At 43.7% G+C, this 17,504-nt stretch overlaps 1 protein-coding gene across 2 annotated transcripts in view; it reads right to left on the bottom strand.

Annotated features, from left to right (window-relative positions):
- Nucleotides 1–17,504, bottom strand: part of r3hcc1 (R3H domain and coiled-coil containing 1) — a 43,681-nt gene that overhangs the window by 8,579 nt on the left and 17,598 nt on the right. For both annotated transcript variants that reach the window (XM_084316247.1, XM_084316248.1), the window contains exons 5-7: nucleotides 4,166–4,341; nucleotides 3,469–3,539; nucleotides 327–422 (exon numbers count right to left, since the gene is read on the bottom strand). In XM_084316247.1, the coding sequence (XP_084172373.1) occupies nucleotides 327–422; nucleotides 3,469–3,539; nucleotides 4,166–4,341 (343 nt within the window). The remainder of the gene's footprint in view (nucleotides 1–326; nucleotides 423–3,468; nucleotides 3,540–4,165; nucleotides 4,342–17,504) is intronic.

Genomic DNA, 17,504 nt, shown 5'->3' with positions numbered 1-17,504 from the left:
GGAACTAAAGACCTACTGAAAGACCTAAGACCTAAACTATGACCTACCAACAATGACCTACTACATTCTTTTTCAATTATGTATAAAAAACTGTTTGGGAAAAATAGTAACGTAATGGCAATCGTGAAGACAAACATGAGGAGGAGCTAATGTTGAGGAAAGAAGGGAAGTTATTGCAATATCACTTTAAGTCACATTTCCTTCATCAATAAAAAGGAGTCATATCATACAGGAGTATTAGCGTTTTAAGAAATCAACCCATTCTCCACACACTATCCTCAGACCAAGCATGTCATTGTGCAATGTGCTGGTAGTGTGACCCTTACCTGCTCGCCTGATGGCTTTGCCTTTGGCCTTTTTGCTCCCTTTAGACAGTGTACGTGTCTTCAGGAGGGGGTGGCTGATGGAGAGGGCGTGAAGCGCTGCGTACAAGACACAAGAACAGAGCTATAAACACTCTGTTAAATCACATGCATATAAGACACAACAACAGAGCTACAAACACTGTTAAATTAAATCACATGCATATAAGACACAACAGAGCTACAAACACTGTTAAATCACATGCATATAAGACACAACAACAGAGCTATAAACACTATGTTAAATCACATGCATACAAGACATCAACAGAGCTATAAACACTGTTAAATCACATGCATACAAGACACAACAACAGAGCTATAAACAGTTAAATCACATGCATACAAGACATCAACAGAGCTATAAACACTGTTAAATCACATGCATACAAGACACAACAACAGAGCTGTAAACACTGTTAAATCACATGCATACAAAACACAACAGAGCTGTTAACACTATGGTTGCCGAAAACGTAGAACTACGTTTCTGTCGCCCAATTGTTGAGTGCCGGAAACGTAGATCTACGTTTTTCTCACAGTATTTCTTTTCATCGCTATTGCCATTCATAATTCAGCGGGGCACCTTGTGCATACTGTTCTGAGTGTGTCTGAGCTGGCAGACGGTCTTATACCACCCTCTAACGCCTTCGGCCATTATTGCACCCCATTAGAAACAGGTTAGTTTCTTTTCTCTACCGAGCTGCGGCATGGGGGCGGGTCCTAAACACTCCGGCAAAACACACGCTTGTAGGGATGGTTTGGATGCCCAACAACGTCGGAGACAGGATCGCTGTGGATAACTGGAATGGCGATCAGCTAATTGGATTCTTTTTTTTTTCATTACATCAGATACCAGGTAAGGACACTATATATGAAAGCTTGTGTTGATCTGATATTTCTTTCTACCGCGATTGAAGCTATCTGTGTTTTATGTGTGTGGCTGTGTGCCGTTGGGATGCAGGAAGGGGGGCGCCGGTCTAAACCACATAGCATGCTTGCACGAGGAAGGATAATAATGATGATCTAGCAGGGCGGCTAGGTGGTGTAGTGGACAAGTCACTCGCCACCAGTGTGGAGACGCTAGGATTCGCGTGTTCGAATCCAGCTCTCCACATTGTTTTTCAGTTTGGCTGGTCGTCCGCAGTAATACACATTGGCCGTATTACGGGGAGGGAAAAACTGAAGGGTGGGGATCGAACGTTGTGAACAAGCGACTCCTACAAGTCGGTTGGTGCGCCTGCGCAGTGAAATCAGGAAGTGTCGGGGGCAGCGTGAGCCTCCCACGCGTTACTCCTCGACACTGAGAGATGGAGCTGCGCAGGTGAAAAGATGCGACTGCTGTTACCTCAAGTACCGGAGGGGACTTGTGCTATGTATGACTTAGTCCACATTGCAGCCGGCTTGTGGGAGGCAAGAAACAGCGTTCGTGACAGGGGAGGGTTGAATTGGATGATACGAAATTGGGATGGGAGAAAATATGGAAAAATGGGAGAAAAAGTGGATCAAAAAAAAAAATAATGATGATCTAGCATTGATTTCAGGAAGATTCGATAATCAGGTGAAAAATTACAACGTGTTTATTGAATTACACAAAAACGCTGTTTTCGCGTCTTTTCCCTGGAATTACTCAGAAGCACCCAAACTATATTCATATTCAAAACGGTATAAAACGGAAATGTACGGATGAAAAAATTATCAGTTTTTTTGCACGTTGACTGGAAGCAACTCACTGACACTCAACGGCGTTATTAGACCCATAGCTATACTATAAAATATAGGTTTAGCTCTACAAACTACAACTACGTTTACATGGGGTTAATGGACGGCAAGGCCAGGTCACTTCCCGGAAGGGGCGTGGCACTCAATGTGTTAACACTTTGGTTGCCTAAGGTTAAATTAATGATATACCATAGATTGCCAGCGCTATTTGTCTATGGAGAAAGTCCCCTTCTTTGCAGGGCTATAACTTTTTAAATTCTATTGCTACATTGCCATTATTAGGGCCCATTCAAAGTCCTATATGTATTGTTCATTGTGTAGCAACGTTAAACTTTTTCATTCACATATTCATAGTAAAGTATGGTCTAATGTATAAGTATGTTTTCATCTCTTTCTGCAGCTTTCTCCAGAACGTGATATATAGCCCCAAATGCATTATATTGATGATGAAATACAGTTTGATGGCAATCAGCGCGATATAAAAAATTCCAACTAGACGTACTTCTAGAAGTTACTACACGTCATCTGATGTTGACCGGATGGGCGAGGGGGCGTTTATAATTCCGTGGGCAGCGTTATACCAATCATCTAATGTGGGTCAAATGTTGATAATATCAGTTATTATCGAAGACGGTAACGTTACACGCTGAAACTCACCCCAGTCTCTGCGCGCCGTTGGGCGATCATCGTCGAGTAGAAATTTTATCATTATGGGATATATTATTACCCGGTCCATCTCCAGCTTGTATAATGGTATATACGTCCAAATCATGTTGTTTATCGAGTTATTGGCAATCGATCGCTATGTAGTGTGACGAGCTAGAGTCACGGAACATGTACCGAGTGGCCGGAAGCAATACGGACGTCTAGCAAAACCTCTAGTGCGCTTCCTGTTAAGCGCTTGCGCCGATCGGCCACCAGATGGCGCTCCTGAACCGCCAGAGAGCTCAGTGGGTCCTGCTGGTGGATCTCAGGCCAGCGGAGGGACATTATGAATCCGATCGCAGATTTTTGAAATATTGATATAAAGACGACGTACAGCGTCCCCCGGCAACTTTAGCATGGCCAGCAAAGACGTCTAAAGACGGCTCCCGGCAGTCAAAGTGTTAAGAGGTACTGCTATCGTGTAAAGGTAATGGATTAAGTCTGTACTGGCTGATGCATACAAAATCAGTAATTGCAGTGAAAAAATACATTGGTGCATCCCTAACAATATGATAATACTGTGGTGAGGCCGGTGGTGTGATTTAAGCAGCTACACCTGTTGGCTAATTGGGCCGAGAGCAGGTGCAACTGCACACCTGTTGTGCATTGAGCATTAGTCGGTTAAATCACCCCTCCCCACACACACAATTAGCATTCACCATGTAGAGAGGGGTCCTACCTGCAGACGCACTGGAGAAGACACCCAGTGCATGTGTGTTGTCCACCCATTTGATCTTCATCCCTCCATCACTGTGTGGTGAGTGAGTGAGGAGGTAGAGAGAACATATTATTCCTTGGGTTTTAGTGCATCCCCATACAGCATCTTTGTAGGCAAATAAATACATGAATAATAATTAGCAATCACCTAATTACCTAAATTTGGGCTGGATATGTGTGTGTTGCACATCGCTAGTATTGCAAAAGATATTCACAACATATGCACGGATGAGCACTGAACGGAATGTACCATATGTTTACATTTTTTTTTTATGTGACACACCTCACAGAATAATAAATTATAATAATGTCACTCATTCACTGATGATTTTCCACTCTGCCCCTAGTGGCGACTCACAGGTATGGCACTTTGTGTGAGTGACCAGTTCAATCTATGCAAAGATGCCCTGTGTGTCCTCGTTTCAATCCATGCTTGTATGTCTCAAGGAACATTTGCACATACGCACGTAAACAACAATAAACTTCTGTAGAAGAATAGTTCCCAATGAAACTGTCCACAGTGAGGTGTGTGTTTAATCTTGAGTAACTGAGTCATGATTTCTGGAAAGAGACATCGCTGTTGAGTTTTTTTTCCAAATGCATTTGGACAGAACTGCTCTCATGGACAGAACTGCTCTCATTGACAGAACTGCTCTCACCTGTATTCTGTGAAGGCGTCCAGCAGGTCTTCCGTTTTAAAAAAGGCGGGGAAGTCGTAGATCTCGATCACGTGGCTGAACTCGTCCTGGTTGAGCCACACGTTCTCGAAGGAAGAGTAGTCGTTGTGGGCGTGCTCGATGGAGATGCCCTCCATCTCCTTCAGTTGTGCCGTGATCTGAGGGACGGGAGACGCAACATAACTCATTTTATACTCGTTTTCCACTATAATAACGATTAAAAGGACTGCATTTATATAGCGCTTTTACCGAAAGCGCTTTACATTACAACTTATGCCTCACATTCACCCATTCACTCACACATTCACTCACACATTCACCGATGGCGGAGGCAATCATGCAAGGTCCCAGCCTGCTCATCGGGAGCAGTTAGGGGGGTTAAGTGTCTTGCTCAAGGACTCTTCGACATGCTGCCCGGATTACCAGACGACTGCTCTACCTGGCGAGCCACTATCGCCCCCTTACCTACCACCCTGGACACTACCCTGCTACTGGACTAGTAGCGTTACGGCTGAACTGGACGAACACTACCTGGACATCATTCCTGCCTGCCTTCCCCATCATCAACAGACATCAGTGTTGTGTGAATAGCATTCATGATCCCATCTCCTGTTCTGCTCCCACTGTGCTGCTGTCTAAATGTTACCGTCACCCACCAACTTAATCATGGAGTCCACCTGTTGGTTCTGCATTGCGTATGCTATTTGCCATACCACAACACAATTATCCTGGTCCCACTACTCCTTTTCTCCCACCGAAACCTGGCAAGAACCCAAAGAATTTTTCTCACCAAGCTACACCCCACCAGATTTGGCTACCTCTGCAAACCCTGTCCCTCTCACCATGGAGGTGGTTTATTTAACCTGGACTTTAGACTCACAGAACTCACTCTCTCAACAGTCTCATCATTTGAATTCTTAGCTTTCAAAGCCTACTGCTCAATGGGCCTCATTCACGAAGCGATATAAGAGATTTCCTCTTTTTTTTTTTTTTTTTTTTATCAAATATTTTTCTTTTCTTTTTTCCAACATAAAACAAAACATATCACAATACAACAACAACAATACATAAAAATACTTCCCAAGACAATAACTCAACACCACATGACAAGACAACAACTGATACAACTATACAGTGATCATCCTACATGGACACTCGCTCGTTCTCTCCCCCCCCCCCCTCCCCCCGCTCACCCCAGGACCTCAACATGAGTCACACTCACAATACATCACTCAGCAAAAAACAAGAATCAAAACAAAAATGTCCAAACTTATATGCGTTCCCTCAACTTTGCCACTGTAGCCAACCAAATTGCGTTATTTTGTTCTTAACTAGAATTTTGTTCTTACCTGGGATTCAGCAATGATTTCTTATTTTTGATTTTCTCTTAGGCAAGACCACATTCTAAGAGTGGTCGAGAGCACTCTTACCCAGATAAGAAACTCTTACCCAGATGACAAAAATAAAAATAAAAAGCCTACCATTGGTCAATTGCCCCCAAATACGACTTAAAAAACCCAGAACTTTTCAATTATTATAATTTTTTTTATCTACTTTTTCTCCCCATTTTTCTATTTTTCTCCCTTCCCCAATTTCGTATTGTCCAATTCTACCCTCCCCTGTCTCGAACGCTGTTAGGCCATGCCTCCCACAAGCCGGCTGCAATGTGGACGAAGCCTTGCATCACGTGTCCCCTCCGGTACTTGAGGAGGCAGCCGTCGCATCTTTTTCACCTGCACATTCTACTGCGCAGGCGCACCAACCGACCTGTAGGAGTCGCTGTCCACAACGTCCGATTCCCACCTACCAGCTTCCCACCCCCTAATACTGCCAATTGTATTAGTATGAACGACCAGCCAAGCTGGTAGAAACGCCGAGAGCTGGGCTCGAACCCAGCATCTCCTGCGTTGGTGGCGAGCGCCTTGCCCACTGCGCCACCTAGCCGCCCCACTTTTCAATTATTATTATAACTTATTGTGTGCGTTCTGCTTCTGATATGGATTATATACAGTATTGCTGTTAGAACTGTTAGATGCTCAGGGCGGCTAGGTGGTGTAGTGGGCAAGGCGCTCGCAACCAACGCAGGAGACGCTGGGTTCGAGCCCAGCTCTCGGCATTGCTACCAGCTTGGCTGGTCGTTCATACTAACACAATTGGCAGTGTTAGGGGTGGGAAAGCTGGTGGGTGGGTCCTGGTCGTTGTAAACAGCGACTCCTACAGTTCGGTCGGGGCGCCTGCTCAGCGAGGAAAGGATCTAAGGGGGGTAGTGTGATCCTTCCACACGTTACACCCTCTCAGTGAGAGTCCGCGCTGCCAGGTGAAAAGAAGCGGTTGATTGGCTACACATGTGTCGGAGGAAGCATGCGATAGCCTCCACTCTCCCAGACCGACTGTAGGGGGTAAGTGCGCAGCGACCAGGAAGGGGATTGGGAACGACTAACATTGGGATGGGAGAAAAACGGAGGAAAAAGGAAGGGGAAAAAGTTCAAAAAAATTAATAAAGATTAGATGCTCTGGCCGCCCAGGCCGTATGCATAGAACGCATATTTAGAGATAGTCTAGATCAGGGGTTCCCAAACTTTTCAGATGGTGTCAGAGAGCCGCGACCCCCATTATTATAGGAGGTATAAAAAAAAAGATTAATTTTTTATATATATATATATATATATATATATATATATATATATATATATATATATGGAAATGTATGGTTGAAACATGCAAACGTTCAAACGCACACACACTAATAAGCATTGGAGGCTTTTAACCATGGCCGGACTGGGGAAATCATTCAGGCCAGGAAATATAGTGCAAAATATAGCCCCAGTCAGGCCACTTTTTAAGCAGGGGGTCTGGGGGTCCCCCACCAGGATTTTTTTTGTTACAAAGACTTCATTTCCTGCATTCTGGTGCAGGATTTTTTTTATTTGTACCATTTAAATACCAGTGTTTGTGATGGCATCACAAATTATTGTTAAAAAACAGGCTAGCATATGTATGATTAGCAACAACACCGATTTTGATGGATTTTCTGTTTTTTTGTAATGTCAGATTGAAAAAAATACAATCTTTTATTCAACTTCAGCCCTGATCATAACACCACATATTCATTTTATAATTCTAACCCTTTAAATGCCAGTGTGTGTGATGGCATATATTTGCAATATATCAAATGCAAAGTAGATTTTTCTGGGGGGGATTATTACAGGCTAGCATGTGTCAATGATTAGCAACAGTTTTCCCGCCTCCACTAATCACATGCGGCTCCCTTTGTGTGTGCGTGTGTGAGAGCAAGAGAGAGAGAGAGATAGTTCTCCAACTCCAACTTGTGTGAGTTGCAGTGATCTCCTGGTTGTTCCCCACCTAGGTTATCTAACTATTGCGCTGCTGCAACTAGAAACACTGGCCTGGCCTGCTTCTAAGTTCAGTGGCCTGCCGGCAAAAAAAAATTTGATACATTTTTATTTTATTTTTTATAATCATCTGGTGACCCCCCCCCCCCCACGGCGGCTCGCGACCCCCACTTTGGGAACCCCTGGTCTAGATCAGGGGTTCTCAAACTTTTATACCACACAACCCCATTTTTTTGCTACCCCACACTTAACTCATTCACGGCCAACCACAACTATAGCTGGGTTATCTCGCCATGCGTTGAGCGCCATAGTCGGGTTTTCGATTGTTTTAATAGTTTTTTCTTTTATTCGATTTTTTTATTCTATACAGTCTCACAGACCTCGGGTGTTACCATTGGAACTCATTCTGAGACCCCGAGAGTGCAATACCGACCGAATCCTGCTAGGTGGCAGTATCGCCTACCCGTTGAAACCTTATTTGTGTGTTACATTGTATATGGCCCGGGCGGAGAATTTAGACCAAGCCAAGTGAATTGCTTCATCCGAGCACTTCGGAACGTGTTCAGCACACTTGAGGCATATCTTGTGCCACTTCATGTCAAGGACCCAATGGACATCAATACTGGAAATCACGATCAGACAATTGGAATATTCTTTTTGGGATACCTCCTAGTAAAGGTAAGGACTATATGACATCAATCCATTGTTTGATCCAACAATGATTTCACATTGATCGCAACGATCATAACGTACTCCAAAACGTATGCCGTTGCTGACGATCAGAGCATCAAAGAATACCTTTGATTTGGAAATAGTAACGTGTCCAGGCGAGCAACGCGAACGCCTTTAGCAAAATGCACATAGCGCTCCATAACTCAGCTTCCAGGAATTAGCCTGGATCACTCTGAAACTATACAATATTCACCACGGGATAACACGCGAACGTATACATGAAAAAACGTATAATTTTTTACATGTTGGACGAGAGATAGTGACTGTCAAATGAGCCATAGTATTGTCTCCATAGCTATAATATAGAATATAGATATAGCCCTGCAAACATCGTGACGCACAGTGAAAATGCCTATCTTTTAAAGCATGGCCCATTGACTACAGGGATGGGGATAATCGCTGGCGCTGAATGAGTTAATGTATGGCATAATTTAAAAGTGGAAATAAGGAATATCAAAATAAAAGCGCACGTTGTTGAATTTGATCATGCATATTTATTAGAAAATGAAATTACAGCACTATGTTATCAACTAGGGATGCCCCGATCACGTTTTTTGCCACCGATACCCATCACCGATCGTCGTGAGCCATATCGGCCGATACCGATCCGATACCGATAATTTCTGATTAAATTTTTTTTAAATGATTTTATATAAATTGTTTTTTATTTTATTTTTTATAAAATATATATATTATATAATTAGACATGAACTTGTATTATCTGCGAGACATCGCCACCACGCAACAAGTCAAAATGCTCGCTATGTGCAAACAGCTCCACTGTCTGTGTGTACTAGTAGCCTCCAGATACGGCCAGGATTCTCCGGCGCTGCAGCTGGACCCTCCGGCGCTGCAGCTGGACCCTAGTATTGGTATAAATCACATTCAGCAAGCCCTCAGCTCGAATACGCATCAAATCGATGTTATAAGACATTGATATCAGGAGCTATCTGTAGCTACTGCTAGCCGGCTATATAACGTTAAGACGACGCCTCAGTGAACTATTTAGTTCAATGGGACATTTCGTTTTGAACAGTGAACTAACGCGAGCTAGCTAACGTGAGCTAACGGAGGTATCAACATGCACTACTAGACTTGCTGGAGCATTTGTTGATATCAGGAGCTATCAGTAGCTAGCCGGCTAGATACCGGTTAGACAATGCCTACTAAAAGTGAATAGTTGACTGGGTAATTTTGTTTATACAGTAACGATAGCTAGGTAGCTAACGTTAGCTCACGTCGAATGCACTATAGACTCGAGCAGAGCCTCCTCTCAGTCCTGTGTTTACAAACTGTACACGGGTGCGGGCGGGGCAAGGGAGGAGGAGCAGCAGCAGTTTGCAGGTCCTGTGTGTCTGAGACAGACAGCGAGTGAGATCTCCGCTTGATCGGTTTCCGCGATCGGCGAATATGGCCGATCGATCGGGGCATCCCTATTATCAACAAAAGCAGAATTGTTTCTGTATACACATTTATAAAACGAGGCATATTTATCCAAAACCCCTGATTCTGCAGATCAATTATAATTTGAAGCCCTGTCCATGCACAATAGAACATATCAACCCATTAATCAGTTCATTCAAAACGCGCTACATGAACTATCAGCCACTGCCCTGCTGTCCAAACACTCCTGCTTTCCAAGTGACTTTGTTAACACATTGGTTGTCAACAACGAGAGATCTCGTTATTGGCCGCCATGCGTTGGTTGCCAATAACAAGATTTCTCGTTATTTAATCGTTATTTCTTTTATTAGCGATATCCATTAATTTTTCTTTTTTTTGTCCACTTTTTCTCCCCATTTTCTATTTTTCTCCCATCCCAATTTCGTATTTCCAATTCTTCCCTCCCCTGTCTTGAACGTTGCTAGACTATGCCTCCCACTGGTCGGCTGTTTAGTGAGGATAGAAGCCTTGCATCACGTCCCCCTCCGGTACACGAGGAGGCAGCCTGTCGCATCTTTTCACCGCAGCAGCTCGAACTCTGTGGCGAGGAGTAGCGCTTGGGAGGCTCACGCTGCCCCCGATACTTCCTGTTTCCGCCGCACCGGCGTCACCCAACCGACCTGTAGGAGTCGCTGTCCACAACGTCCAATCCCCACCCACCGGCTTTCCCACCCTCTAACACTGCCAATTGTGTTAGTATGACGGCTGGCCAAGGCGGTAGCAACGCAGAGAGCTGGGCTCGATACCAGCATCTCCTGCGTTAGTGGCCTTGCCCACTGCGCCACTCAGCCGCCCTATCCATTCATTTTTCATCCGTCCAGCCTGACATTATCATTGGGAATGGCTGAGCTCGAAAAGGGCAAATACCGCCGCCCATCGTCTCCCGGATGCTAATGCACATCATTGGATTGGATTGAGTGAAAAAGTGCATCAGAGAAATACTCTGGTCCAGGATTTTCCTATCTCTGGCAAGCAGTGTCGTGTTACCAGATTCACTGACGAGGCTGGAAGCAGCTTGGATTATGCGTTTCGGACTATAACGTAATCAATAAACACGATCAATATTTGGAATGGCGATCAGGAATTGGATTCATCTTTTTGCAGAACATCTGATCTGAGGTAAGGAATCTATGTTACCAGTTTTGGGTTAATCAGAGTTGTTTTTCACAGATTTCACAACATGTGTGTGTGTGTGTGTGTGTGTGTGTGTGTGTGTGTGTGTGTGTGTGTGTGTGTGTGTGTGTGTGTGTGTGTGTGTGGCGTTAGGCGCTGAGTGAGGCACGAATAAATTATTTTTAACCCCGCTTTTGTATCGTGCATAAGAACACAAATACTCTCAATAATCTAGCGTTTATTTGAAAACTATTCATAAATCAGCCGGAAAATGACAACGTGTTTTGTGTATTCCAGTTGGCTATTCTCGCGGAATTTCTCTGAAATTACAAGAACTCTCCGAAACTATACTCGTAATCAAAACGGTATAAAAAGAAAATGTACTGATGAAAAAAACAATCAGTTTCGTACATGTTGACTACAAACAAGTCATAGATAAGCGACGGGTGTATTAGCCATAATTTAAGATATAGTTTATGCGTTCGCAAATGTGCTCGTCCTCCCATTGATTAACGTGGTGGCATCCAAGCGATAAATCATGATATCCGGCTGGCAACCAATGTGTTAAGGCATTTCATCTTCTGCTTCAGTATTTTCATTTTCCTTGCATCTTCTTGCAAGTGACAACTGTTGTCGTATTTTCTGTGAGGCTTTTACACACAGGTCCGCGTTTTGACAGGTCCTGCAGTGTGTGTGTGTGTGTGTGTGTGTGTGTGTGTGTGTGTGTGTGTGCTGTGGCAGGTGGCCAGGAGCGCGCAACTAGACAGTATAAATATGGAATATTAATACAGTCTATTCCACTATATAGCTATAGGTGCTATATGACAATACATTTGAATTTGATCCAATTTTGATCCATCGCAAAGCGCTCCAGCACTACCTGTTGAATCCGCTCATGCAGAGTAGACCCATGTTTTGCACATGGCTCTCGTATTATAATGAGCTCTGTATGCAAATTAATTGAGCGTGAACGCGCATTTGAGTTTAAGAATGAGGGATTCTGGGGTGCCAGGGTGGCGGCATCTTCTCCCATCCTTCCTCTCTGCCGGGTCTGTCAAATAAAGCAATAAAAATGCCAAAAAAAAAAAAAGAGGGGTTCATCATTCAACACACCTGGGTAAGAACAGATTTGGACATTAAGAACAGGTTGATGAATGTGGCGGTGGCTTTTCTTATTTTTCTCTTAACTCATTCAGCGGCAGGGATTAGCCGGGTCCCGTTGTAGCTATGCCACGCTTTAAAGATAGGAGTGCGTAGGGGTACATAGGGGGTACGAGCTAGAGCATATGTGTGTAGGGTATTAGATAGCAGGTATTAGGTGTATATCCTGTATAAGACATTTAACTAATTGGTGACTTCATTGGATGTGCACTGTTAATTAATGCTTGTATATCTTATCTTGTGTTGTCATGTTTGTTTATGCGTTTGTTTAAAAAAATTATAAAAAAAATAAAATACAAAAAAAAGGAGTGTGTCACCTTGTTTGTTATTCTATAATATATTCTATATTATAGCTATGGAGACAATACTATAGTCATTTGACACCGACTTTCTTCCGTCCAAGATGCAAAAAAAGAGATAATTTTTTCATGCATACGTTCACGCGTTATCCCGTGCCTATAAGTATAATTTCAGAGTGATCCGGGATAATTCCTGGGAAGAGAGTACCGGTAATAGGGCGCAACGTGAATTCTATTATAAGCGTTGGCGTTTCTTGCCTGGACGCGCTACTATTTCCAAATCAAATGTATATAATAGGTATTATGTTTCATCATGAATGCATGAAAGGGGGGGGGGGGTCGTTTGTGATGCTTTGATTGCCAGTAACGGCATTGGTATTGAACACTAAAAACGCTGATCAGCTGGATCGGTATCAAAACATTGTTGGATCAAGCTGAAATTGATGTCAGATAGTCCTTAATTGTTTGATCGCCATCTGATGTCCATCTGGTCCACGACATAATACGGCACAACACATGCATCGAGGGGCCGAGACCCGTTTCAATGCGACCGAGTGAATCTCTAGGCTTCCCTGTACTAAAAAACTGCGCCCAGAGCGGTTTAAACGTAACACCCGGTCTGGAACAGGGTTTACTGCACTCTCGATACTGTCACCTGGCAGGATCTGGCCAGCACTGCACCCTCTGCGTCCCAGTATGCCTTTTAACGGCAACATACGGGTCCGTGACATTGAATAGAATATTAAAATAAAAAAAATAGGAAAAACGATCAAATAACGAGTATACTCGTTGTTGGCATTCAAAGGATGGCGCCCAATAACGAGTATAATCGTTGTTGGCGGGAATGAGTTAACAGGCGGTTAAGAAAAAATAATAAGAGAGTATTGGTGAATGATGCCCAATGACTGTCATCCTCATCTACCGGCCACCCAAACCTAACTCATCATTCCCGTCTGAACTCCAGGCGATAGCCACACCCCATGTCTATTGCTGCTTGGTGATCTAATATGTACACACACATGAACTGGACTCCAAGTTTGCATCTAAATTCACTGCTGTACTTGAATGTTTCAACCTCACCCAGCATGTCAATTTTACCACCCATATCAAAGGCCACATCCTTGGCTTGGTCTGCTCTTTCAACCTACCAGTACTCAACATCAATACCATGGTATGAGCCACAGCATCATGCTAACCAGACTCCAAGACCTCAGTATGGAAGGCACTGGACTCACCTGGTCCTACCTCACCAACAGATCACACTTAGTCTCCCTCAACAACCACTCCTCTGACACACCCAGTCACACAAGGTGTCCCCCAAGGCTCTGTACTTGGTCCACTCCTCTTCATCATCAACATCCTCCCTCTCAGTCAGATTCTCCGCCATAACAACCTGGACTTTCACTGCTATGCTGACGACAAAAAATGCAGTATGTCAGCAATAAAAGTCTTCCTAAAACTCACCAGTGACAAAACATTCAAAAATGCCACTCTCCCAGTTCAGTGTTAACACTTTGAGTGCCAGCGACGAGATTTCTCGTTAGTTCATGCCAACCGTTGAGTGCCAGCCGATGAGAAATCTCATTTTTAACCATTATTTTTTTTATTATCGATTTCCATTCATTTTTCATCAATCTAGCCTCACATTACCAGTGGGGATCTGTCTGAGCTCGAACAGGGAAAATACCGCCCCCTATCGTCTCTCCGGATGGTACTGCACCCCATTGGATTGCACTGAATGAAACGCATGGGGAAAAAAAGAGTCCGGAATCCACATTTTACTTGTCAGTAGGGATGACCCCCGGACCCCGGTTCTAAACGGGAACCGGTACTATATTAGAAAAGACCGGAGTAGGCGTAGGAAAGGCGGTGCGTCAAGATTTTATGATGTTATTTTTTTTTTTTTTTTTGTCTTTTTCCCCCTCCATTTTCCTCCGATTTTCTCCCATCCCAATGTTAGTCGTATGCCAATTCCCAGTCCCTTCCTGGTCGCTGCGCACTTACCCCCCACAGTCAGATCATCTGGGAGAGTGGAGGCTACCACGTGCTTCCTCCGACACACGTCCAGCCAATCACCGCTTCTTTTCACCTGGCAGCGCGGATTCTCATCGAGAGGGCGTAGCGTGTGGGAGGACCACACTATCCCCCTCGAGTCCTATCCGCGCTTAGCAGGCGCCCCGACCGAACTGTAGGAGTCGCTGTTTACAACGACCCGGACCCACCCCGCCAGCTTCTCCCACCCTCTAATACAGCCAATTGTATTAGTGCAGACGGCCAGCCAAGCTGGTGACAACCCCGGAGCTGTGAGCTGGATTCGAACAGGCGAATCCAGCTCACAGCTCCGGGGCTGGTGACGAACGCAATCTCCGCTCGGCCACCTAACCGCCCCGATTTTATGATGTTATAAGAGAATACAATGCACCCAAATTGGCGGGTCTGAGATTGAGCTGGGAGAACGATGTACGGGAGGATATTACTGAGGAAATGTGGGAGAAACTGGTGTCCAAGTGGGGTAAATTCTCTAGGGAGGCGCAATCACAACTTATTTTTTACAAAGTGTTGAACAGAAGCTATTGGACGCCTAGTAAACTGGCCAGACTGAAATTAAGGGACAGTGACATCTGCTGGAGATGTGAGAAGGAGACAGGCACTTTACTGCACATGCTGTACGAATGTGAGAAGGTCCGGAAAATGTGGGATCAAATTGTGATATTCCTAAGTAAGGTTCTGAATGTGAAGATAAATAACGCCCCAATGGCATGTGTTTTGGGTATAGTACCGAAAGGGATTAAACTGCCTAAATACCGGGGAATGTGGTATAGAATGGCCATGATATCAGGATGTAGAATTGCATTACGACATTGGAAATCACTGTTGATATTACTTTTAAAGAATGGATGGAACTAATGTTCCGGACAGCATCATATGAAAGGGTGACGTATAGAGTCGCAGGGAGAGAGGATATTTTCGCTGAGGTATGGGACAGTTTTCTACACCTGACTGAACGGTCTGGGGACAAATGATTAAGGTGGGATTACAATGTTATCAAGGATGAAAAAGGGGATCTGATCTGATGGTACTTGTGCTTTATAATGTATTGTGTATGTATGTACATGTATTTTATGTCCGGATGGTGTATCTATGGAACGGTCACTGTCTCTATCACACTCACATGTGCACAGGTATAGCCGCATACAAGTATCTAGGATACACATATTCATATGTGTACATAATAGGTTTACACACACTCATATACACAAGGATAAGTTATACACGTCAGGGGCACACATACATGCACATACTCACTTATAGGAAATAGGCATACACACACCTACATATACACATAGTTGAAGTATAAGCTTTCACTGACACATATGGGGGATACACATGTATATAGGAGACACACACATACGTAGCTGAGACGCACATATATATACACGTCTGAGATATACACTCACATAGGGGGCAGAGGCACACATGGATACGAGACACACACAAGAGATAGGAGTACAGTCACATACCAGGAAGATGCACACACACACATATGAGGCATGTACACATGCTTACGTGATACACGTACCCACATACATGTGTTGGAGACATGCGTGCATGCATGTTATCATGCACAACTGCATATGTCTGGGGCGCTTTCTCTCACATGCAATATGGAGAAGGGTGGCATCCCGATAGAGGATGCAGCACATACCTGCTCGAAGGTAGTTCGGTCTACATGCAAAGTATATATATCAGGGATGTATACGCATTATGTATAGTATAGTATGTTTCTTTTTTCGTAAGTCTTTTTTTATTTTCCATGTCAGTTGTTAATGTATTTGTATGAGTCCTTTACATGTTTTGTATGTTCTTACAAAAAAGAAAAAGGCAAATCCTGGAAATTGCATATGATGATGTGGAAAGAGATGTTTTGAATATTGGAGAGATTTGTGCAAAAAATATAAAAAAAAAAAAAAAAAAAAGACCGGAGTATTTATAAGCTCCGACGTGATCGGTACTGCTATCGATACTCTAGAGAAATTATTATTATTTAAAAGTTGCGAACGATCTCTCCTCTCTCTGTCTCTGCACGAGAAGCGAGCCGCAGCGAGTCATTATTATTACACACACTCCTCGCGAGTCGCGATAGTCCTACATATACAGGTACTTCTTAACTGCTGTCTCTACGTGCTGACACAGACAGCTCTGCCTCTGCATGCACTCGTGAGTCGTGATGGCGGATAGAGCGAAGCGTTCGAAAGTATGGATATACTTTACAAGAGTCAATGCCGACAACGCACGTTGCCACAAGTGCAACAAAACATTTGCCAGTAAGGGTGGCATTCAACTGCCTTGCGCGCAGTGTTCCATCTGCATCCACGTCCACTGCAGCCGGTAAGCCAAGATACGGAGTTGCCTAGGCTAATAACGAATTATTACAAATAGGTTAATAAACAAAATAATTGTTTAGCTACAATCTAAAAACGTTTTATAGATCGTCAAGCTGAGGCGTCAGCCACCATGTCCCAGCCCAGTGAGCCTGGCACCACCACACATCCTCCCTCTACCTCCACCACCCAAAGTCCTTTCTCCCTAGCAGCTAGAGGAAGGATGACAGGATAGGGTGAACGAGTGTCACAGACTCACAGGGCTGTGACAAAGTTTGTTGTCAAAGGCCTGCCCCCGTTCTCTACAGTGGAGTCCAAGGACTTTAGGTAACAACAACTAATCATTCAGTGTATATCGTTTTTTTTTGTATACAACATAGTTGTCTAACTTGTCTGTTGTTGTTATAAGTTATTATTGAAGCAGCTATTCCCACCACTCCACACAAATGTACAATAAATCAATCATTTCTAATCTTTACTGTAGGGAGATGACCAATGCTCTCAACTGCAAATATACCCCTCCCTGCAGGAATGTCCTCAGTAACACACTAATTCCTGCCTGGTATAATGTTGAAAAGGCCAATGTTATCACAGAGCTTAAAGATGTGCCAAAGTTAGCCTTTACATCGGATGGGTGGACCAGCTTAACTCAGGACCACTACTACTAAATAAAATAGAAAGTCCCAAAATAGATAATTTATCTGACTGCTTGTATTAATTGATAAAGTAGCCATGTGCAGTAATATAGTTATATAAAAGAATAATAAAGCAATGTCGATTCTGTTCTTAATAATTTGTTTAAAAAGAACCGATAAGAGTATTGATAAAGTACAGAACC

Source organism: Notolepis coatsorum (assembly GCF_963971535.1).
Source record: "Notolepis coatsorum genome assembly, chromosome: 6".
NCBI lineage: Eukaryota > Metazoa > Chordata > Actinopteri > Aulopiformes > Paralepididae > Notolepis > Notolepis coatsorum.
The sequence above is the reverse complement of the archived record's forward strand: the minus strand, read 5'-3'. Positions and strand labels throughout refer to the sequence as shown.